This window comes from Neomonachus schauinslandi, chromosome 8, assembly GCF_002201575.2.
Source record: "Neomonachus schauinslandi chromosome 8, ASM220157v2, whole genome shotgun sequence".
NCBI classification, from domain to species: Eukaryota; Metazoa; Chordata; class Mammalia; order Carnivora; family Phocidae; genus Neomonachus; species Neomonachus schauinslandi.
The window spans coordinates 14,831,173-14,855,639 of NC_058410.1; the positions used below are offsets into that span (position 1 = coordinate 14,831,173).

General features: G+C 41.8%; 1 protein-coding gene across 2 annotated transcripts in view; it reads left to right on the forward strand.

Moving 5' to 3' along the window:
* LOC110583170 (nesprin-1) overlaps positions 1-20,684 on the forward strand; it is an 86,145-nt gene extending 65,461 nt beyond the window's left edge. The window contains exons 10-18 of one of the 2 annotated variants that reach the window (XM_021693220.1): positions 988-1,130; positions 2,810-2,936; positions 3,969-4,180; positions 6,567-6,767; positions 8,202-8,330; positions 9,907-10,119; positions 10,601-10,693; positions 12,039-12,097; positions 19,704-20,684. In XM_021693220.1, coding sequence (XP_021548895.1) covers positions 988-1,130; positions 2,810-2,936; positions 3,969-4,180; positions 6,567-6,767; positions 8,202-8,330; positions 9,907-10,119; positions 10,601-10,693; positions 12,039-12,097; positions 19,704-19,944 — 1,418 coding nt within the window. In that variant the 3' untranslated portion in view covers positions 19,945-20,684. The remainder of the gene's footprint in view (positions 1-987; positions 1,131-2,809; positions 2,937-3,968; positions 4,181-6,566; positions 6,768-8,201; positions 8,331-9,906; positions 10,120-10,600; positions 10,694-12,038; positions 12,098-19,703) is intronic. The other variant, XM_044917406.1, reaches the window with a different exon arrangement.
* Positions 20,685-24,467: the final 3,783 nt, after the last annotated feature.

Consider the following 24,467-nt stretch of genomic DNA (forward strand, 5'->3'; position numbering starts at 1 on the left):
TAGCTGAGCATTTTGGGGGAAGGTGGAGAGAATAGGGTTTGAACACAACGATGCAATAGTGAATTGCAAAGGTGTAAGTTTACACTTAGTTTTTGAAGCAAAGTAGCATTGCTGAAATGGTGACTTCCTCAGTGATACCCAGTGAGAGACCTCTTTCCAGGTGTATTTAGAAGGCCTTTTTTCAAAAAAAATTAATAAAGCTTACTAATATATGTTCTGCTTTCACCCTGCGTTAGCTTCACTCTGACAATCAATGTTCTTGTTCAGTTCAAAAATCATAACACACACACGCACACACACATTTTGCACACACACACATCACACTTTGAAAGGCGATGGGCCAGAAGTTCCAGGCTCTAAGAGAACGCATAGATGCAAATGCTAAAATCTTAGCTTTCTCCTGGTTTTGGTTTGGGTTTTAAACAAAAGCAAGCCTCTGGTAGTTTGGTGTCTCTACCCATATGTAACCTGAACTAGTCTCTTGGTTAACTTGAAGTCATACCTTAAGCAAATGATGCAGCCCCGGGGGGACTGTCTTCTATGAGCACTAGCTTCTATTGAGATGCAGAAGGAAAACAGAGGGTTATATCTTTTTCTGCTTAATAAGTGCCTGCAGAGGGAATATGAGAAATAGCTGCATCTTGGTTTGGAGGGAGCAAAAGGCACCACCCTAGGCTTTTGGAGAGGCCTCCCACAGCTTACAACATGTAGTTTTTCAGGGAATCAGCTGGAAGCAGAGCAGACACACAGTCTGTTAGAGCCCCCTGAAGAGCCCTTTTGCAGTATCTGGCCTTCTAGGACTCTGAGCCAACCACATTCATTGATTGGTCTGGTCTTTGAACTTCTAACTCACCAGCACATTAGTGCTAAATTTGCTTTGTAATGACGCACACATATGCCCTTTCTGTACCACCTTAGCCGAAGTAATTTCTCAAACTTCTCCTTGAATGTCAAGCGTGTTAAAGATTCTTGTGGTTGACACTGTAGGAGCTCCCAGTGCCTTCGAGTCGCAGATCCGACAACTGGACAGAGCCTTGGATGAGAGCCGTTTTCAGATGCAGCAAACTGAAAATATTATCCGCAGCAAAACTCCCACGGGACCGGAGCTAGACTCCAGCTACAGAGGCTATGTGAGTATCCTGACCCTTGTGAAGCCAGCAGGCACCTGGGAATCATAACTGTGTGACAAAGAACAGTCTGTCTGCAGCCCAGGGCTCTCTGAGCTATCGAAGCACCACGCTGTCCTTGAGCTCACGGGCTCGGGTGTACCAAACGAAGCCGCGCTAGCAGGCTACCTTTTGAGTAAAACGGGCCCATGCTCAGATGCACTGACCTACTGCAGTGACCAACCTGTTCCTTTACATGGAGAACTCCGTGAGATCCATTTAATTGAAAGCAACAAAGTGCTTTGGCTCTCAAAAGTGATTAGGCATTTTCCAAACTCAGCTAATAATTTTGGGGCCACGGTTATCCTTGGAGCAGCAGATTTAGCTGATAGATTACTAACATGGAATATACTAAGCATGCAACAACCCCTTTTCTGGGGTTTATTGATTCACTTACTGGCTTTAGGAATATTTTTATCCTCTGTTATCAGTATCCTCATTCTGGAGAAAACAAATCTGACTAACAAGAGGGATTTGAAGAAAAGATGGCAAAAGATTGTATATATTACTAACTTCTGTTTTCAAAGTTCCTACCTAATAAAGTATATACTGAGTTTATTTGCTCTGCTCAAGTTACTGACCAAATAATTTTTCCTGGAGAACTGCCCATTTTCCTACACATACTTAAGAAAGAGAATTTAAAAGTAAATCTCTTCCATGGCTCATACTTTCTTTTCACACCCAAAAGACTGCCTAGTAAAAGGAAAGAAAAATTAATTTCCCTAAGTCTAATGACAACTCCAATGTACTGATTTTTGAAACCAGAAAAGAGAATTGTTGTAGTTTATATATGCTGATATTAATGTCCTCACAATTACAGAAGAGTAATCAATCAATCATGAGTTTATTTCCTGTTTAGTTTGGCCTGTTATACCAACTTCTGTTATAGTGAAACTTATTTTTTTTTAAATATAATAAGGTTTCATGGTGACCATGCTGACATCATTGAGATTGTACTCTGTCTCAGTCAAAAACAGTCAAACGTCATAGCAGTGTGATTTGTTAAAGGCTTTGAGACGTAACTTTATGGTTAGTAGAGCAAGAGTTCTTTGAATGCTGTGCATGACATTAAACTTGGAGTTGGAATGTTTTCCTTTGATGTTAGAATTTATTCCCTTAACACCTATTAAACATTGCTTAAATTTTCTTATGAAACAGCTGGCTTTAATAGTACTTTCTGCTTTTAAGTATTTTAATTATTTAATGCAAAAAAAAATGTTCCTTTGAGATTTGTGGTAATATTATTGTTCCCACATTTCAGTTTAAGAAAGAAGAAGCAAGTTGCCAAAAATTATATATTGTATTGCCAGCTGAGGGCTCTGAGTTTTAAATCCCAGATTGGTTTTTAGTCTAAAACAGACAGAGATGTAAAAGAAATTCTGAGGGATTCTCATGAAAAACCCAGTATGCGAAGCATATCTTCAAGGTGCTGTTCTGCATGTCTATGAATGTGTCCTGTGTTGCAGGAACGTGTTTTTGAACTTGATTTTTTTGTTTTTAGCAGATTTTTTTTCTTCCACAGAGCAGTAAAACACAGCCACTGTCCTTTTTAAGGAACTAGAAAGATCTTCTCCCCCAGAAACTCTTGCACTTGTGAGAATCTGAGAATTCTGTGACAGGGCCTGTTTTCTGTGTCTCAACAGATGAAATTGCTGAGTGAGTGCAGCGGAAGTATAGACTCGGTGAAGAGACTAGAACACAAACTGAAGGAGGAAGAAGAGAATTTCCCCGGCTTTGTTAACCTGAATACAACGGAAACCCAAACAGCTGGTGAGTGAGTGGTGCTCAGGTCAGGAAAGAGGGAAATAGAAGATCCTGAAGCCCCTTGTTGCCCCTCTGTTACCCTGTGCTGCTCATCTCACTCTACACGATTCTCCCCTGAGAGCTTTTCTCCATGTTACGATGATCTCCTGACAGAGGAGGGTAGGGAACACATCCCGTTTATTTTAATGCACTCTCTCTAACATTTTTTTTTAAAGATTTTATTTATTTATTTGACAGAGAGATAGAGAGAGAGCACAAGTAGGCAGAATGGAAGGCAGTGGGAGAGGGAGAAGCAGGCTTCCCGCCGAGCAGGGAGCCTGATGCGGAGCTTGATCCCAGGACCCCGGGATCGTGACCTGAGCCGAAGGCAGATGCTTAACCGACTGAGCCGCCCAGGTGCCCCTCTCTCTAACATCTCTTGTCTGACATTTTATTTTATTTTATTTTATTATATTTTATTTTGTTTTATTTTTAAAGCTTTATTTATTTGAGAGAGAGAGAAAGAGTGTGATTAGGGGGGAAGGGGCGGAGGAAGAGGGAGAGAGAATCTCAAGCAGACTCCACACTGAGCGTGGAGCCCAACGCGGGGCTCGATCTCACAACGCTGAGATCATGACCTGAGCTGAAACCAAGAGTCAGCGCTTAACCGACAGAGCCACCCAGGTGCCCCTCATCTGGCATTTTCTATATGTGCTCTCCAAGTTCTGTTGCAAAAAGAAACCAATTGAATATCATCTTCATGCACTTTACTGCTTATTACTTCATAAAGCTCTTTATGGTATTAAATCCTATGTAGTTTTTGTGGGATTTTTTGCCCCATTATCATTAAAAATGCGGATAGGATAAACACAGCCATTATACTGTTTTGTTTTGGTTTTTGTTTTGTTTTTACAGCTGACAACAACAGAAGCGCCTGCTAGAATTACTTTTCTTTCTGTTGTTATTTATACATAGCCACCGATGTATCTTTGAAGCATTTCCCAAACACCCTGCGTGGAGAAACGCAGCTCGCTCATCTGTGTGTGTTGGGTCCTGCAGGTGTGATTGACCGGTGGGAACTCATCCAGGCCCAGGCCCTGAGCAAGGAGCTGAGAATGAAACAGAACCTCCAGAAGTGGCAGCAGTTCCGCGCGGACCTGAACAACATCTGGACGTGGCTGGGGGAGACGGAACAGGGGCTGGAGCAGCTGCGGCACCTGGAGCTCAGCACTGACATCCAGGCTATCGAGCTCCAAATAAAAAAGCTCAAGGTAGCTGCCCTCAGCCTTTCCCATGGGGGCCAGACAGAGAACTGCCCCGTGGACTGCCTGGCCCGACGAAACCACTAGCTCTAGCTGGTCCATTTTCACCCAGCTGCAGGGAAGTTGTCAACAGAAATGAACACGAATGCCCAACCGTCCCAAATCAGTATTTATAGAACAGGTTTGGAAGGGCAGAAAGATGGACCACGTCATAGAACCAGCCCCCGTGTAAATAATCATGTATGATTTAATGACTTAGTTCTTAAGGAATGACTAATATTAAAAGTTCATGAAACATCCAGGGACCTCCAGGACCTGTTTACCCTCTTTTAAGGGAAATGCAGAAATGACCAAGCTCCTGCAAGTCTGTATCTAGAGCTAGAGAGGTTTCCTCTCCAAGATTGTGTCTCTCTGACTTTGTAGAGACGCAGTGGAATTGTTTGACATTCTGGAAAGAGCAGAACATCTGAAATAGATTATAGTAGTAAAAGAAGCAATATGCAGTGTAATAAATACAACAAAATAAAACTGTGGAGTAATTATGGTAAAACACCTGGCATGTGCACTTGATTTTGGCCTGGATGGGTGTCCGTCTGCACAGGATAATGTCCTCTAACTCCATCTCCAGGTCTTAACACTCCTCCTTAGCACAGTTCTTGAAATGCATTACTCTGTGGAGGCTTTTGTAAGCATACTCTGGATTGAGAGCCCAGTTTGTTTTTAATAGCTCCTTCAGTCCTTTCTTTTTGTTTGGAGAACATCAAGATGTGCTCTTCCTCAGAACGGAGCTACCTAGGCTCTCCGGGCTCAAGGGTTAAGTGTGCTGCATTTGTGTCTCAGGTTTTGTGTATGTTATTTATTTTGGGGTGATGTTTTGGTGGCTTGTTTTGTTTGTTGCTTGTTTTAAATTTGCAGAGAAATGGGTCTTCCCCACTGTTGCTCAGATTTCTTCTTATAGAATAACCTCTGCAACTAGCCCCATCAATTTCTGGATGAGGCATCAGATGGGAGATGCAATTTATATTATCTGGATTATAAAGTGCTTTTTTCTCTAACGTACTTAAATTATTTTATTTCCTCTCTGGGAAAATGTAAGGCAGTGTGTATGATGACCAAACTCCTTAAAAAGTTGATAAAGCAAATGTTGGCCGGAGTCTGAGACCTAAGTGAGATTAGGGTGGGAAAAGGAGACCTTGAAATTCAGCCTGTGTGATAAGAAAAAGCCACCCTCTTGTGTGCCTTCCCCAGTCCTTCCTGTCTGTTTCCTGAATATAAGTCTGTATCTTTCCACAGTATCTCTTGATCTTATAATATCTCTGTGGTCAAATCTATATTACTGCATTTTAAGAATCTGTTGGAAAGTGAAAAATTAAGACAAGCTGGAAACATAACAGAAATGTTGAGAACTTAGAAGAAAATGTAGCGTGGGTAGATGTGATTTGCAGGATCACTGACCCTAAACTAATCTGGGGATGTTTAAACAGTACCCAAATATTGAATCATTAGTGCATAATCATGTGCTGCGCAAGTTGTTGGAATAGTCCTAGATTTGTGGGAAATGCATAAAGCAAAAATCAAGTTGCCTAGTTTTTTGTGAAATCAGTGTGAATTGGTTAGCTGTTGAAATACCCAATCCATTCTCTTCACCATCACAAGAATGTGGCCTATGACATTGGCAGGGTTCTCCCCTTGTGGGCCACTAACTCTCTGTGCCTCCCGAGTCCAAACAGCTAGAGGCTGAGGCCTGGGAATCTGCCTTCTTAGCAAGTTTCCCATTTCATTCTTCTGCACACAACTTTAAGTCCCATTGGTCTAGTGATGAGATTCTTACACTAGAACATCTCCTGCTGCCCATCTGGGTTTGTTTTGTTTTATTGTTGTTGAACTCCTGTGCTTGGGTTGAGTTCATCAGACTCCTCAGTTGGGTGTACAGGGTCATCAGCGCTTCCTGCAAAGTTCCTCTTAATTTTATTTATCCTATTCCACCACTGTTTTCTAATTTCCATTCCTGAAACCTGTGGCAACCATTCTTAAATACTGAATGAGTATTCATTCATATATGCATAAAAAATGTGGATTTGTATGTGTGCACGTGCCTTTTAAATCACATAAATGCTCTCATGTTATACACATTGTTCTGTTTCTGACTCTTTCACTCTACACCATATTTTAAAACCTATTCGAGTTGTCAAGTGTACATCAAATCCATTTCCTTTAACTGCAGTGTGGACCTCAGTGGTGTGCATCACTGTCTTTTATCTAGCCATTAGGTTAAGGCCAGTTTTACTGAATAGATCTTTTAATTTGGGTGAAGCATTTCCTAAGATCTTAAACGATGCTCTAAATGTTTTTATTATTATTTTCTTTCTTTGGTTGTTCTCCTTTCTCTTTATAGGAGCTCCAGAAAGCTGTGGACCACCGGAAAGCCATCATCCTTTCCATCAACCTGTGCAGCTCCGAGTTCACCCAGCCTGGCAGTGAGAAAAGCCAAGATCTGCAAGATCGCTTGTCCCAGATGAACGGGCGCTGGGACCGTGTGTGCTCACTGCTGGAAGAGTGGCGGGGCCTGCTCCAGGATGCACTGATGCAGTGTCAGGTTTGTGGGAGTCAGACATTTCCAGTGTAGCTGAGTCTGGGACTTGATTTATTAAGGTCACTTCGAGGGATGCAATCGCTCCCCAAAGCCAGGATTTGAATGAGATAACATTGTGCCCAAACTATTCATTATGCTGGAGAATCTGTACATCTGGACCCCGTCTTTTATCCAGCTAACTGGACTATTCCCACAAGTTTATCTCAGCCCCAACTCATTCATTCATTCAACAGATATTTACTGAGCATGTTGGCAGACATTTCCTGAACATGAAAGTGAGCATTACAAATATTTACTCATCCATTTGACCACAATTATTTGATGAGTGCCCACTCTCTGACAGATATTATGTAGAGCAGTCAGGATACAACAAAGCCTCTATTTTTGTTGGGGAAGACAAACAGTAAAAATGCAAGTAATTGCTGGGACACCTGGGTGGCTCAGTCAGTTGGGCGTCTGCCTTCAGCTCAGGTCATGATCCTGGGGTCCTGGGATCGAGCCCCGCATTGGGCTCCTTGCTCAGAGGGGAGCCTGCTCCTCCCTCTGCCTGCCGTTCCTCCTGCTTGTGCTCTCTCTCTCTCTCACACAAATAAATACATTAAAAAATGCAAGTAATTGCTTAACCAAGATGCTTACAAGTGTGGATGATAAGAGTAACTGAGAAAAGCCACTTTGGGATAGAGGTCAGGGAATTTCTATGAATCTTTGAGCTGACACTGGAGGAATATTGCCAGACAGAGCCAATGGGATGTCCCAGAAACAGGAAAGGGCTTAGTGTCTTTAAGGTCAGAAAAGAGGCCAGTGGGATCAGAATGTAGTCAGAGAGGCAGGGATAAGAAAGATCAGGGAGATGCTTAGCAACCAGATCATGCAGGGTCTTGTAGGTCCTGATGAGGAGCAGATTGTATTCTGAGCACAGTGTAAACCTGCTTCCCAGGTTTGCATGTGCCCCAAGAATACCTTGAAAGCAGGTATGCAAGCTGTTGTCTCACCCCTGCACCCCCTCCTAGCCCTGTGCGTAAGAGATTTTCAGTAACTATGTGTTGAATAAATGAATGAACAAATGGATGAATGAAGGATATAGGGATCGGATTAAGGCCTTACAAGATGGGAAGGTTTGAATAGAAGGAAAAGAGGGGAGAAGAGTTGCTTTCTTCCAAACTGTATAGTAACCCTAGAAATTAAGTATTTGATGCCAGTTTTTCCTTATGTCTAAATTCTCCCTCAAATAACAAACTAGATGCTTTTGGAGAGAACGTGAGCTCAGAAAATTGCCACAGCACCAGTGCCTTTCTCAGAAAGGAGTTGTGCATAAGACCTTAAATCCAACGTACCTTTGCCAGTGGTAACAATTGTGAAGAGTGGAAATTTAAGCTGTGAGGGAAAGAAGAATATATTATTCACGATGATTTTATACTCCATTTTTTTTCTTCATAGGATTTCCATGAAATGAGTCATGGTTTGCTTCTTATGCTGGAGAACATCGACAGAAGGAAAAATGAAATTGTCCCTATTGATTCTAACCAGGATGCAGAGACACTTCAGGACCATCACAAACAGCTTATGGTAAGATGCGTGAGCTCTGACGGCCTGCCTATTCATAGCAGTCATCAATTTCATTTACAGAAAAAGAATGGAGGTGATTTTTTTTTTTTTTTTTTTTACCTTTTGCATGCTGGTCTCTAATTTTCTTTTTTATTTGTTATAGTTTCTGATTTTTGTGAGGCAAACATGCATATAGAAGATGACGTCTACTAGCTTTAGAATCTGGTTCTAAAGTCATTGCTCAGTTGTAGAGATCTTAATTAGTTCTTCGTCTTAATTAGGTTGTTTTTACTAAAGCAGATCTTTGGCAATTGCACTTATTTTTAATTTAAACTGTATTTGTTTCATCTATGTATAAAGTAAGAGTATATTGAGTTGCTTAAATTTTATTTTTATGGACATTGAAACTATTAAAATAGAGGGACCATTAAGACTTCTTAGAAGAAATTAAGTGGGGGGGTGCCTGAGTGGCTTAGTCAGTTCAGCAACTGCCTTTGGCTCAGGTCATGATCCCAGGGTCCTGGGATCAAGCCTCATGTCAGGCTCCCTGCTCAACAGGGGAGTCTGCTTCTCCCCTTTGTCCTGCTCATGCTCTCTCTCACTCACTCTCTCTCTTTCAAATAAATAAATAAAACCTTAAAAACAAAAGAAGAAATTAAGTGTATCAGATTTAACAGTAACCTTGTAACCAAGTTTTGTGAAAACGAAGACAAAAGGGAAATGTGAAAAGTTATTTTCATTATATGAGAAAAAGAAAACATGCCAGTTCTCAAGGAGAAAGAAACTTTTTCTAGCACTGAATTCAAATGGAAATTTGCAGAATCTCTGCGTAGATTCTTATGCAAAGGACTTTGGACAATATAATGTACAGTGTACTTAAGGGATTTTATAGAAGATAAAGCAGTATATTTGAGTTCCATTAGGAGAAAATGATTTGCATTTTGTAGCTTTCTGTATTTTTAAAATGTCATTTCTCAACATTTAATGCTTATTAACCTAACCAACAGAATTGGTAGCTTTTAATTCAGTACCATGAATGTCTTAGAAACCAGGAAGGAATAACTATGCAATGACATTTTTACTGACTTTTGACCTCAGACATTAGTTGTAAATAATGAATCACTACTATATCCTTCAAAAAAATCTTGGACAAAGATCAGAGTATATCCTTAGACATATGTGAGTTTTGCTATATTTATATGTTAATGTTTCACTTTCTGTATAAAAGAATATCTTACGTCTCTTTTGCATAATACTTGATATTTTAAGCACATTCACGTATATTCACCAATTTGAACCTTCCAATATACGTACTGTGGACCAGGCAAGAAAAGGTATTATCATTTTCTGAAATGAGAAAACTTGAGATCAGAAAGGTTCAGGGGCCTTATAAACTGTTTTTGGCAGAGGCAGGGTTAAAACCCAGACCCCCTGATTCCTGAATGCCAGGGGCTGCTTCATTCTTCCCTTTGTGAGCACAGCATTCAGATACTCAGGTTTAATTGTCCACTAAGTTAAACTGATGTCATTCTGCCTTTTTGGAATTTTCCCCAATTATCAAAAATTCTTAGTAAAGCATTTCTTATCACACACATAGCAAATAAGGCATGAGCTATTGGAATCCCAACTCAGAGTGGCCTCACTGCAAGACATGTCTTGCCAACTCCTGGTGAATGCTGAAGGCACAGACTGTTTAGAAGCCAAAGAAAAAGTCCATGTGATTGGAAATCGGCTCAGACTTCTCTTGAAGGAGGTCAGTCATCACATCAAGGAGCTGGAGAAGCTATTAGACATGTCAAGCAGTCAGCAGGTAAGCTCTAAGCAGACATCACTGTTAGCATTTCTTACAGGAAACCAAAGAAGCATCATCTTTATCCATTTTTAGAAGGACTTTGAACATAGTACTTGTCAGGATAAAGTGCCCACTCTCAATCACTGCTCTTATGAGTCCTGTCTCAAAATAAAAAAAGGGACTCATAAACTTTTATAATAGGACACTGCTTTTGATTCTATTACATCAAAAAAAACCTCTTTCAATCGTTACTGCTGACCCTTTAATAACAAAACTATACCTGTATTTTCCAGCAGGACCAAACATACAACCAGAAAATGCCTAATACACTAGAAGGATTAGGTTCTGTTCTTAGAGTTGTCTGATGCTATTTTTCCCAAGGAATGGTTCGGTTTTTTATGGAGGATGGGTGGGGATGGGCTGGTAAATGCATTGTGGATTACCAAGTCATCACAGCTTTGGGACATGTAGTCATTAAAAGAATCCATTTCCTATGTAGGATTTGTCTTCCTGGTCTTCTGCTGATGAACTGGACACCTCGGGATCTGTGAGTCCTACGTCCGGAAGAAGCACCCCCAACAGACAAAGAACGGTAACTTTCCACTGGTCCTTTTCAGTTGGCCCATGGGAGGGGATGCTGGGGAGCAACAGTATCTATACCTACCTCAGGGTCCACAGGCTCCCCCTGGGGAAAGCAGGAGTCCCCCTACAGAGGACGGTGGTCACACAGTAACACAGTGAAGTGTTGTTTCCTCAGCCCTGCGGCATGCCCTCCCCACATGCACTCAGGAATGGAAAAGAACATTCTGTTTTTCAAAAGAAGGAGGGCTCAATGTGTGGTTGGTACAGGGAGACAAGTTATTTCTCTTGCTCCAAGGGCCATCGCTAGAATGGTGTTCCCTTGTTTCTTGGGTGGCTCCTCCCTTCAAACCACTACCATCATAGTTCACCTAAAAAAGTAGGTTCTGTGTAAAGGGGCGCCTCAGCCAGAGCAGACAAAACTGTGAGTGTCTTATGAGACCATTGAATGTATGAGACAAGTGGGGGTTCTGTTGAACTCTCAAGCGAAGAAACTCCTGAAGGTGGTTCTGAAGGTTTCTGATGACTGTGCTGCCCGCAAAGAGGCAACAGCTCAAGAGGACTCAGCCACGGAGCCTTTGGGAGGCTGCCTCACTGGTATTCTGTGAGACCAGAAGGACGAATCTGGCCCCTGCTACCCTCTATACTTTGATTTCTCTGTGTAATTAGAAGCTTGTTTGTTTTGTTTGTCCGGCTTTATGATTATATTCATTTTTATTACACCCCATTTTCCTTAGTTTTTAGAAGTATTGATTTTGTTTGCACTTTTTTTGTTATGAACATTTAAGTTCTATGCTGATAAATGTTATTATCTTATTTAGGATTGTTTTTTACTACATTCACTAGTTTCCTATAGATCCTAGTTTAAGAATGTGAAGGAATACTGGCTTTTCGAGTCAAAGTCTAACCCTGACTTAACCTGTTGGGTCCTCATCATTCTACAAAGAAAAAATCTCATATTGCCATTGTTATCTATTTATCTACCAAGAATTTCAATACTGTTTCAGTGTTCTAGAAGACAAAAATATAAGGCATGCTGACCTTCATATTTATTGTAAGTAAATCCTCAGCTGCTGTAGTCACTTGTGTTTCCACCATGAAAAATGGGGTAAAATATACCCACTGTGGTGGGGACTCCTGAACCAGTTTCTGTTTCCTCGGTGACCAATGATAGAGATGTGAATTTATTTCACTTCTTCAACAGAAGAAAAGCCAGTTTCCTGAATTCATGGGTACTGATCATTTCATTTTATGTATTTTTCCTTTGCCGCACTTTTAGTTTAATTTTTTTCAGTAGCTTGTCTTTATTTGCCGGGACTGAACATTCTTCTTTCTTTACCCCTGTTCATTGCAAACAGCCACGAGGCAAATGTAGTCTCTCACAGCCTGGACCCTCTGTCAACAGTCCACATAGCAGGTACCTTATTCTCCTGGTTTCCACACTGTTCTAGAACTCCAAGAGGATGATGAAAATTGTCCATGATTTAGGTAGGCCTCTATCTGGTCTGCCTCAGGGTAGTTGAGAAATTACTTGTTTCATCCGCACACCCTTTTCCTAATAAATTGGAAGAGACTTTTCTAAGGGCAAAGTATAAGTAAAGCTCAGAGCACAAAATATTTGGATCCCACCAGAATTATATCTAACTAGACATAGGCCATCTGGTACTTTTCATCACATCATATTCTGTGTGCACTTAAGGATTCAGTGCAGTAGATGGCTCAGCCTCCATTTGATTCATGGCAGACTTTCATCATCCTCTTTATTTCTAGATTTTACAATAAGACAGGTAATAGATCAATGAATTATTTTACCACTCACAGAACCCACAAATCTGAATAAAATATACTAACATCCCCAGCTTTTTATTTTATTTTCATGTTTTATCCAGATTGTGGGTTTTGAATTCTCAAAATGGCAAGTCCTAATTTGGTATTATTTAAAATTTATAAGCACCTTCTCTCTTTTGCTTATCCTAAAACTTCTCTTCTGCCAGCACACTCAGTCACTCACCTTCCTGACACTTGGCAAACTCTCTCATGCTAGAAACAAGGGCAGTCAGTGCCCCTGCCCGGGGACATCCAGAGAGCCCACTCACAGCTGCCACTCCGTGCTTTACGCCTGGCTTCCCACAATCCCTTGTTTCTGCAGTTAGCGGTGCTTTGCCTTCTTCGTTGTTGGTGTGATGTCTGTGCTTCCCTGCCTTTTCACTAATCAGTTCATGTTCCCCCAGACAACTTTTTAAAAAATGAAAATACTGTCCCTAGAGCTGATTTTTTCATTCCAATCCCAAGCAGTTCACTGTTAAAGTAGTTTGCCCCTCTGGAAACTTATCACCACTGAGCTGGAATCTAAATTCCTGAAAGGGGTAAGGAAGTGAGGGGTAAGGAAGTGTAGAGCTGTAAACAACCCCTGAGTAATAGTTTTCACTTTCCAGCTGTGTGCTGAAGGGACTGGATATTTGATTTGGTCATTCCTACTCAGCTGAAGCAATGCAGAACGTACTTTGATGTGCTTTTGGTTTTAAGCCTCCCTTTACTGTGCTTTTTTTTTTTTTTTTCCTTTCCCTTTGGTTTGGTTTGACAATTTTGTGGGGGCTTTTTGTCCATAATAAACCAATAATGAAATATGAATGGAGAAAAACTCACAAGGATTTTTGAAGAGAATGATGGACTTCCACAGGTGCTCTGAGGTTCTCTTAGTCCCCTACAAGAAAAGCCAGTCATCTACTGTAGACAGATCATTGTTTTGTCCATCTTCTCCCCACAGATTGCCAATATGCCATGAACAGAGATGGGGACTGTCCCCATAGCAGCCCTTTTAGGATACCAGAGATCAATTCTTTGGTTGACATAACTGACGGTGATGAGAAGGGGAAAGGCTCTTACATTATTATGCAACACCAATAGCAACCACTCTTTGGTTCCCAAATACCACATCAATCTGCAACCCCAACTCTTTCAGTCGCACGGGGTCTTCTGAAAATGCCCAAGGCATCATTTCTTAGGGCAACAAGTGCTTCAACATGTCTCCTACGGGGGCTTTGCTGCTGGGACAGCCACATTCACAGGCGCCTTTCAGCTCTGCTCTGTCCAGCGCTGTTCATTAACATCTTTCTGAGCATACAGCACGGTGTTTACTTTGTTACGTACAGGGTCTGGAATACAAATGAGCGACACCTGAATGGCAAACTTCATCAAACACCTTGGCAGACAGGTTGTGGTTGAACATTCTTGGACTTCTTAACTTCTTGGCACCTCTGTTTGGGGTGGACCCAACCCCGACAATGGAATGCAGAGTCTGCTGGGAAAGAATTAACTTCACTCATAATCCAGGCTGTCACGGTGTTCCTTTACATTGAGACTTGAGTGTACCTTGTGTTTGATCTTGCACTGGTCCAGCAAATTTGAAAGCACAAACGGTTTAGAATGTTGACCCCAGCGATCTACAATGGAAAATTTTAGACACATATTCTTTCTAAGAGAGGAAAGAGGCTGAGTTGGAAGAAACAGGGTATCCGTTTGAAGGAAGGGGGTTCTTATATTATTTTGTTGTTTAAGGTCTGATGTTAATAATATAGTTGCTTATCTGCTATATATGATTTCAGGTTGGTTTTATAGCCACAGTTCTGTGTCCTCTTATGTAATGTAATATGTAGGCATATTCTATGCCTACATACCGATTGATGCCAATATTTACTGTATACCTACTATGTGTAGGCACTGGGCTTGCAAAATTACTACCGTATGGTTCCTGCCATGTGTCAGAATGTACAGATGCCCTAAATCAATTACAAGGAGCTCCTCAAGACTCCTTAAAAATTATAAACATTTAAAAAATACCTGTGCATACATTCTTAATGATTATTCATCAGTTTTTAGATTAAAGAGGTTTAAGAAGCCCTGTTTATGATGGTCCAGCTGGACTTTTTTTCTATTTTTGACTTAAAATCGTCTGACTCAATCACCAACAAGTCTTTTCAACTCTACTGTGGATTATTTGAAGTTGACAGATGAGATTTTACTCCAGTTTCCAGCAAGGCAAAGGAATAATTGCTCTGTAATCTGGATACAGTGAGGCGATGACTTCATTCTAAAACTTAACCAAAAATTCTAAAAGAAATTTTAAAAATTCTACCATGCAAAATTTCCTTGGACACCTTTGGTCTCTGGTACCTTCTACAGAGAGAACTAAAGTGGAACAATAAATGGAAGGGAGGGGGAAAAGTGTGAACACTTCACTCTAAACACTGTTCAGTTTCTTATGGAATTTTTTTTCAAGTCTTTTCTGTTAGGCTCCTCCCTGGGGAATCTCCTTATCCATAGCATTTAGAGAGCTTCAGCCTATGGGGTATACTTCTAGGACAGGCTGGCCACCAAAACTGAGAGCAGCTATAGGGTAAGGCACCAGTATGTTTCTTTTATAATGTTTTGAAGTATGCATTCCCAGTGTTCCCCAGGAACAAGTCAGCCACTTTGGCAAATGTATCACATCTTTGAAAGCACTACTAATAAATCAGAACTATTCTCCTGGGAGACAAGGCTGCATACAACCAGTCCCTAATGGTATGAATTAGCACACCTTTGCATTAACAATGATGATAAGACAATAATGATAAATTGTGACATTTATTTAGCACTTAATGTGCCTTAAGCGCTATGCTAAGCATTGTATATCTGCCACCTCATTTAACTCTTACCACATCCCCATGGCATGGCTGTATTCCCAAGTTCACAGACAAGGACACTGAAGATTAGAGGCACGAAGATTAAAGATTTGAACCAGGTTTACCTGACTCTGGATCCTAGTTTGTAAATCACTTCCCTCTGCCGGAGCGGTGGGGGGGGCTGCTCCTTTGCACAACAGTTTTAGGGCTTGGGCTCCCACAGCCTGCCTGACACTGCTTAGGACCAGCCAGTTCATTTTTTGAAAAAGGAGACTGAAATCCTAAATTGATTCTGGAAATTTGTCTTCTGAACCACACATGCAGGGAACAAAGACCATCCGCACCAGAGCAGGCAACAAGATGGTACGCAACCTAGATATTTTCTCACAATAAATTCCTGTTACCACACTGCCGGTGTTAGCTAACAAGTAACAAAACGAATTGAAAGTTTCTTTTCATGTGCCTTTAAATAATTTGTGCCCAGAAGTAATGCGTTTTATTCTCCTAGATTATGTAAAATTTTTGAGATGAGTCATACTTTGTGCATGCTATTCAGGCTTTTTACAACCCTGGGTCAGACTTTCTTTTGTGTGGTGTGTTGTTATGTACTACTGCTTCCTCCCCTACCATGTTCCTTCTCCCACAACTATATGTATTTTGGGAAAGAGATGAAACAACTCCTGGGCAGTTATTTACCCAGAAATTTGAATGAGTGAGGGGAGTGAGAAAAATGATAAACTAAATATTTACTTGGAGAGAATAAAGCACATTTTTGCTGGACAGAATGATCTGAAATAGCTCCATCAATTAAGTTCCTTGGATAAGTTCACACATTTCGTTTTTCCTCTAGAAAGACAATCTCAGCTCATGTCTATTTATGTAATAAGGCCATTGAAGAGTGATGAGTGACTAGTTAATGAGTAGTCTTTGTTCTTTCCCTTGTCAACTTTCCCAAGACTCTTGAAACAGGTGCTCTTAGGTCAACAGATAAATATTAAAAGTACCCTTTTCCCCCCTGCACCATTATCCTGTTGGTACTAGAAGCTCAAGTACAGGTTCATCCTAAGAAGAGGCAATTTTTGGCATGCTGAAACCCTGATAATTGCCCCAAGGGGGTGGCATTTTTCTCAGTAGATACAGTGGACATTTCCAAGAGCAGTCAACTGCATGGAAGCCCACTAAGCACTATGTGTTCTCTTTGTCCGTATCTCAGCCCATTACATCTCCCTAGGTTAGCATTCTTCAACATTAGAAGGCACATGCTAATTAAATTTTAATAAGAAATGCTCTGATGCTGTTCACTGTGCCATGTCCTTCAACAGACTCTATAACACATGAGCCCATATTCCAAAGATGGTGACCTTTCTAGTTTTTCTCAGGAGTGGGCTTGTCAAAGTGCAGCCCCTGTTTTGATCTTGATCTTTGGCTTACTCGCTCAAAGAAGATAATAATTGACAAACAAGGGCTATTCATCTCTGTCAGTCAAATTGTATTATTAAGTAAATGCATAAACTTGCCCATAGTGTCCTTAAATGTCTTCTAAAGAAGAAGACTTTTAGAAATTGCCTTCATTTTATTTAAATATTGAATAATGAGGAAATGTGGAGCTGTCTTTGGTGCTCCTGTTATAGCTCATCCAGAGACAGGTAGTGAGTGTTGTTTCCCACGGCATATTTTCAGGTCAAAGGAAAGATATATTGAAGGAAAATTCAATCCAGAGTTCATGGGTAACTATCCCATTCTTCTCAAGACACTTTAAGGCAAACCATTGAATTCATAAACTGTTAGAGCCAAATCGATTTGAGGGTATTAATGCACCCCTTGTCTTTGCAAATGAGAAAACTGAAGACAAGAGAGACTAAATTACTTGCCCATGATTGTACAATTGCCTCAAAACAAAATGCCCTCATGTCCGTAATACTGACTTGATCTGTATAATACTGTAAGGCTTTACAATTAGAGGCATTTATTTCAGACACAAGGAAACCACTCACCTCCAAATATTTTAGGATACGAGTATTGTTTTCTTTGCTTCTACATGTGAGGTACATAAGTATGGCCTGGACAACCTCCATTCGTGTCATCAAACAACAGAATGTTGCAGAGAGTGTGGTAGGGCGGGACTTGGGAACCCTGACTCCCTGCTAGAGCTCTTCATTTAATTGTACGATTTGGGGCAAGTGACCCTATCCATAGGGTCCAAGTTCTGGGACCTAAAAATCTCAGGGTTGAAATCTTAATTCTGCCACTTGCTAACTGTATAACCTTGAGCTAGCTACTTTATCTCTCAGAGTCTCCTTTTTCATCATCTATAAAGTGAAGATAATGAACACACAGAGACTATCATGGGGATTAAGTGAGAGAATAAGATAAATGCTTAGGGTGTTGCCCAGCAATTAGAAGAGTAAAAGTTAACTCTCCTTAGCCACTTATGTATAAAGTTAGAAGATGGATTATATATTCTCTAAGGCTTTATTTCAACATGAATATTTTATAATTTGGTAGCTTGAGGAGTTTCTGTTTTCTCCTTCCACTAATAGTTATGTGGCATACTTCATTTATGCTCTTTTCACAAAATATACAGCCTTTCCTATTCAGTTCATGAGGAATAACTCACTGGCCTTAGCGTTAGGGCAGTTAATCAGTTTGACCACTAGATGGTGATTAAACTCTTATGGCCTCTCAGTTGGTTGACTGTACTGACCAACTAGTAGAAGACTTAAAATATCTAAAATACGGAACTTTCAAGTTGGAAGACCATCTAATCTAATTTGGAGGGTTTGAAGCAGTTGGCACTCAGAGGTGAAGTGCATTGTTCAAGGTTACACAGATGTTAGTCGTAGGCTTCGGACAAGAATACAGTCCCAGTTTGGGCCAATGATTTGTTTTTTTTTTTTATGACACTGCAAGAAATGTACTAGAACCACAGTGGTACGTGGCTGTTTGGAGCTTCTGCAGGACTAGTCTGTTTGTCTCACATTTGTCTTTGACAGTGTAATAAGAAAGCTTTGAGTACTCCCTCTGTTCCTTTTTAAGGGGTTTACGTCTGTTTTTTATCTTAACATTTATTTTCTTTGGTGCTACCCCTTATCCCTAACTGATATGGATGTAATCTGTTTTCAGAAATTAATGGCTAGTAGGATAGCTGGAAACAATATTTTTTACGAGAAAAATGTACAGAGTAACCAATATAGTTCTTACACCTTCCTGTTTCTCCAGTGGCCTCACATTCAGTGTCCTTACCCTTAGTGATATTATAACCATTAGGGAATTCATTGTAGGTATGGGGAAATGCGTCTCTTTGGTACATACATTCTTTTTGTTCCTGCACTGTTTTGTGTGTGTGTGTGTGTGTGTGTGTGTGTGTGCGTGTGTACAAAATGCCTCTTGTAAATAACATTTCCTTCTACAACTTTCCTACTAGTAACCAAATAAGACATTAATGGATGCCCACAAAGAGAAAATAGTGCACCTCACCCAGGACTTACTTCCATTTTCAGAATTTTACAGTCTTTCTTATGAGTGCTGAAATTCATACTTAATCTCTAATGCACTATTTATAAGTAGATGGGAAAATGGAAGCAGATAGGAAAACTTGGAACTTTGAGTCTAGAAGGAACCTTCAAGAAGATAATCTGCTCTCAGGAAAGGTGTGTTTCCCAAAGTCACAGAGCTAGCGATAGATAGGATCGGCCTAGAATCTACGCCGTCCCACACAAGTGTTCTGTAGGCTAACTCTGCCACCACCCTTGTACATACAGCTTTAGAACCCCCTTGGGTCTGGGTCAGATGCTGATTCAGTGCAAGATGAAACCAGGGTATACTCTAAGATTATTTAAACTTCGTGAGTCTCTGCAAGATGGCTGCCGCTGTTCTTAACCTTGCTGCATAGATTTTGGCACATCCAGGATGGCAAGAGGGGATACTTTGCATAATTCTGACAGCAACTAATTTTGCCTAATGGTGCTACTGATACTCTTAAACTAAAAATGTCCTGCATCAAACATCCACATTTTAATTATCCTGGATCTACTTAATCTATGCTGGTAGGATGTGTGGAGAGCGGTTATCTTTGTTGATGGAAAATGTTTTACCAAATTAAGGGATGGGATTTGAACCCAATTCGTTGCCGTTAGTTGACTGACTAAATGTTTATTTTTCATCAGTGAAGTGTCCAAAAAAATTCTTCATGTGGTGGTGGGGAGATCACCTTGGCATACTGCAGAAGGCTGCCAGCTAATTGCTGGGTTGGGTTGGGTTTGGCATGGTCCTTTAGCTTCCTGGAAGGTGAGAAAGCAAAAAGCAGCATCCATCCGGCATTTGAGATATTTGAGTTATTTATGTTGATTCTCCTCTCAGGTCCATAAAAGGTGGCTCCGATTCCTCCCTTTCTGAGCCTCGGCCAGCTCGGTCCGGCCGAGCCTTCTTATTCAGAGTCCTCCGAGCGGCTCTTCCACTCCAGCTTCTCCTGCTGCTCCTCATCGGGCTCGCCTGCCTTGTGCCGATGTCAGAGGAAGACTATAGCTGTGCCCTCTCCAACAACTTTGCCCGATCATTCCACCCCATGCTCAGATACACAAATGGTCCTCCTCCGCTCTGAACCAAGCAGATGCCATCTGCAGCGTGCTGGTAGAACAAGGAGGAGCTGGCCAAAAGCGATCCCAAACTAGCGAAAACAGGACCTGGATCTTGGCGAATGCCCCCAGCATGGCAGCTTTCGCTCTCCTCCGTATCCCGTGTGTGCAAATCATGGCTTCGGAGGTGGATGGTAAACAATGACAGGAGGAGAGCAGGCAGACAATAGGTTGGGAAGAAATTTTGTTTGAAACTCTGAGCCTCAGCACTAATGAGCTTAAGGACCTGCAACGTTCTCTGGACGCATGAATTCTGGGCCATTGGCTCATTCTGTGCATACCAAGGACTTCAGCAGACTGTCTGAGCGGCTCTCCCACAGTGCTGCTCCATCCATTCAGTAAAGGACTCTCCCTGAGTGCCGTGTTGGCATCGAACAATCTACCAACCAACCAGTGCTGAGGAGATTTTAGAACCTTGTAACATACAGTTTTTAAGAGCTTATATGGCACCTTTCTTTTTACCTTGCTTTCCTTTGGGGCATGATGTTCTAACCTTTGCTTTAGAAGCACAAGCTGTAAATCTAAAAGGCACTTTTTTTAAAGGTATAAAGTAAAACTGGATGTAATAAATACAATCATGGAAGGCTTTATGTGAAAAAAAAGTTGAATGTTACAGTAAAAAAAAGATATTTATGTATGTACAGTTTGCTAAAGCCAAGTTTTGTTTGTATTGATTTCTTTGCATTTATTATAGATACTATAAAATATTTTGTCTGTGCTTTTTTTTCTTTCCCCTAAAGAAATGACTCTAAATTTATGTACTAAGCAGACACTTATCAGAGCACAACCTAAATGATCTTTTTTGCAGAATGAGAGAAGCTGAAACATAAGTATATATTAAAGAGAAAGGATGGTTACAGGTAGCACACATTTAGACGTAAAGGACTCTGGATGATTCCTTTCCCCCTCCTCTTCCCATAGCTAATCATATCTCCTGACCTCTTACTCCCCAGCATCTTTCACAGCCCCCTTTCTTCTCTATTCCCTTTGCCCAGTTGGAAGAAACCCCACAGTACTCTCCTCACTGAGGCCACATCTCCGCTCCATCCCAAGGATACTCAACAGCCATGTGGATTTTCTTAAAGCACTCTTGTTCACATCCCTACTCTACTCCAAAACCTTTGATTGCTTTTCATTGTCTACTAGAATAAATACAGTTGTCATCCATCATTCAAGTCCAAATACGATAAGATTTTATTCTGCCCCTCTGATCTTGCCAACCAGCAGCCATCGTGGAATTGCTGGGTGCTCATGGCGTTTTAATCCATCCTTTAATAATTGGAAGAGGATTTATATAAAGCCCAGGTTTCAGGCTTCTCTTGAAAATGGAAATCTCTGGTGCCTTGGGTGCATATTCCTGCAGGCCAGTCATTGCTGGGGTGATATGGTTGCTGTCACTTGAAGAACAGTAAGAGAGAGTTTTTACATTTGGCTTTATATCCTATTAACTCCTCTCACTGCCTGTCCCAGTCTAACTCCTGTGGGTATTTGGTGTACAAATCCTGCTCTACATGGAAAATTTAAACCAAACTGAGGTACTCGACCTGAAACTGCCTGCCATGGTTTCCATGATGTTTGTAGCCTGAGTGCCATCTCAACTAGGGCTCCTGAGGATTATTAGGTTTCCCAGTTCCTGAGATCACGGCAGAACTTCTAATCCCATCTCTGGGGGTACGACCTGGGGGCTTGCATTATAAACAGACACCTGAGGTGATTTTAGCCCGACGGACTGTTGAAAAGCACTGCCCCATCCCTTCTTACCTCCACAGTTTTGTTCTTACCACTCCTTCTCTCTTCTCACAAGACTTAACTCACAAAGCCCCCAACTCCCTGAAGACTTCCCTGACCACTGTTGGACTGTATTTTAACACTTCCCTCTACTGAATTTTCCTCACATGGGCATTCTGCTCTCTACTGTCAGGTTATTCCTGTCCCATTTCCCCGGAACCTCGCTCAGGGAACAGATCAGAGTTGAGCTGTTCTTTTTTTAAAGAAGAGAAGCATGTGCTAAGGTTTCCCATCTTCCTGTTTCTGGAAAGGCTGTGAGCTGTGGCAGAGAGCGGAGCTTCAGGCGCCCTCCCCTGAGATCGGGCCACGCTCTTACCTCACTTCCCCACCACTCCTGCTCCCAAGCAGTGCGCTCAGAGCAGTCCAGCCCTACAAGAGACACACATTGCCACTGTTAAGAAAATCACCACCCAATGAGACATTAGTCATGGAAGAGACCAGCACCAAGAGACTGCAGAGCCCTTGCTTCTCCACATTACAATTACTGGACTAACGAGGCATTTCCCATCACTGAGGAATCAAGTGTTAAATGTGGCTGAGAAAAAAGTTCGGTTTTGACTAAGAAAAATCTAATTAGAGTATAGTCTTTTTGTGCCTTTCTAAAAACCCCTGTGAAACACCCATAAGGATGGGTAATGTGCATTTCTATTAAATTTTTGAAGACTTAAACAATCCAACATTGGAACAGAAGTGGAAAGTCCTGGTGAGTGGAAACATTGAAGCCGTGAAGTCATGGCTTTCCCCAGGGGGTGATATGACCAGTCTCGTGAGGACCAAGCCAGCCACCGATGAGTCTGGTACCTCTGCCCGGAGCCCTCACACTCTTACCTGCCTCTCAAGAAAGGGGACACAGGACAGCATCAGGAGCACCCTCACCTGCACCCTAGGCAGCCCTGGCAAGAGAGAGAGAGAGAAAGAGAGGATGTTCAACAAAGGCTTCGGGGACAAGGTGAAGGGTTTGAAAGAATATTCAGGGGATGAAAGGGCTCTCCTTTCTGGAGTGAAGACTGCCGGGGCCCTGCTGTGGCCTGGAGGTAGCCGGTTATCCCGAGAGTGGGGGGTGAAGAGGGGCAAGGCACAGAGGCCATCGACTGACCAGGAACGTAATGAGATTTGCACAGGCAGCCAGGAAATGTTAGAAGTGGTGAGGAAAGAGAAAAATCCATAGAGCTAGCATGGAGAAATGAAGGCTTGGAAACCAAAAGCAGTGACTTCACAAGAAATCCAGGGAAGAATGAAAGACTTTTGGGCAAACCGCCCCTGGGGAGCAGGAATGTTGCCTCCTGGAAAATGGGGCGTCAGCAGCTTCCCTTGCATTTGTATGAAAAGAGGGGAGAGATACCTTCAAACGCTTGGATGAGAAATTCAGCAAGCTGAGGTCTGAGATTTCCTGTTCAAAAAGCAGGTTGTGGTAGACAGATTTACAGCCTGTGCTTTGGGGCCGATTATTAAGAACGTAAAGCTACAGAACTTTATTGACAAGCCACGGAAGAGATCGTAAAGCAAAGAGGTGGAGTGAGTTGATTTATGAAAGCTGATCACCAGGCCAAAAGCACAGAGTCTCCAAGAGCTGGTGTGGATGGGCCTGAGACCAGCCCTAATAGTTGGGATTCCTTCCCTGCTGCCCACCAGTTTGGCATCACCAGATGTATCCTCCGGGAACTGTGGAGAAGAAAGTCTCAGAGTCTGCACTGAATAGGTTCAGACATGCCAGGCAGAGCACATTCCCTCCTATCACCGTGTTTATCAAATGCCCACTGTGGTGTGTGACCTGCCCCAGACCTCGGGAGGCCAGTCTCAGCCAGGAAGGACCCCATCACTTCTTGTGTGATGATCCATCAAGGCAACCTTCACAGGGCCTTTGACATACGGAAGAATCTGTACTTTCCTGTACCAGTTATGTCCTGAAACTGGGGATCAGGGTAAATGACATTAGAAGGGAACCAAATAGAAACAGTATCTGAGTTAGGGGGGAAAAGAGATTAAATCAATTGCATCTGTCTTCTTAATTTTCTGGCAGCAAATTTCTTCTTTTCACTTCTTTGTCACCTGATTTATGTGACGGTGGGGTGCGTTTCTGAGGAGCATGAGTCTGTGGAAGCAAAGACAGGTGAGGTGATGGACAAGCATGGAGGCCATTCCCAGCTTTGTCGTGAGCAGCACCAAGTTCGGGTGACATGAAGGGGCATTTTACCAAGAGTGGTCATTTCCATTTTAGATTTAATAATATACTGTGATAAGAGGCTGATTGTCAGACCTCAAATAATCCAGAGACAATGAAGCTTAAAAGGAATGGCTTTGATTTTTCAGTTCCTGGCTTCTCACTAACCTCTCCCTCAGAGTTTAAAATCTCTACCAGGAATCCATTTGGGAATGCCACAGAAGAACCTGGATTTTGGGAAGAATCCTCATTCAGATGAGTAAGTGAAAGAACTGGGTGAATTGGGGGCATTTCCTGCCGCTGAGCAGGACGTTGGGCAAAGACAGGCACTGGAGGAATTCACTGAAACTGTGCTGAGGAAGGAGCATCTTGGAAGGCTAGAGAAGTCGGACAGTTGAGAATTGCTAATAAAAAACAAGGCGACATGTTGTAACACCATACCACACGCTGAACAATGAGGAACATTTAATCTGGGGAGCCGAGGAAGCCAGTTGGGACGTGGACGTGATCCTTCTAAAATATAAACCTCACAGGAAAATA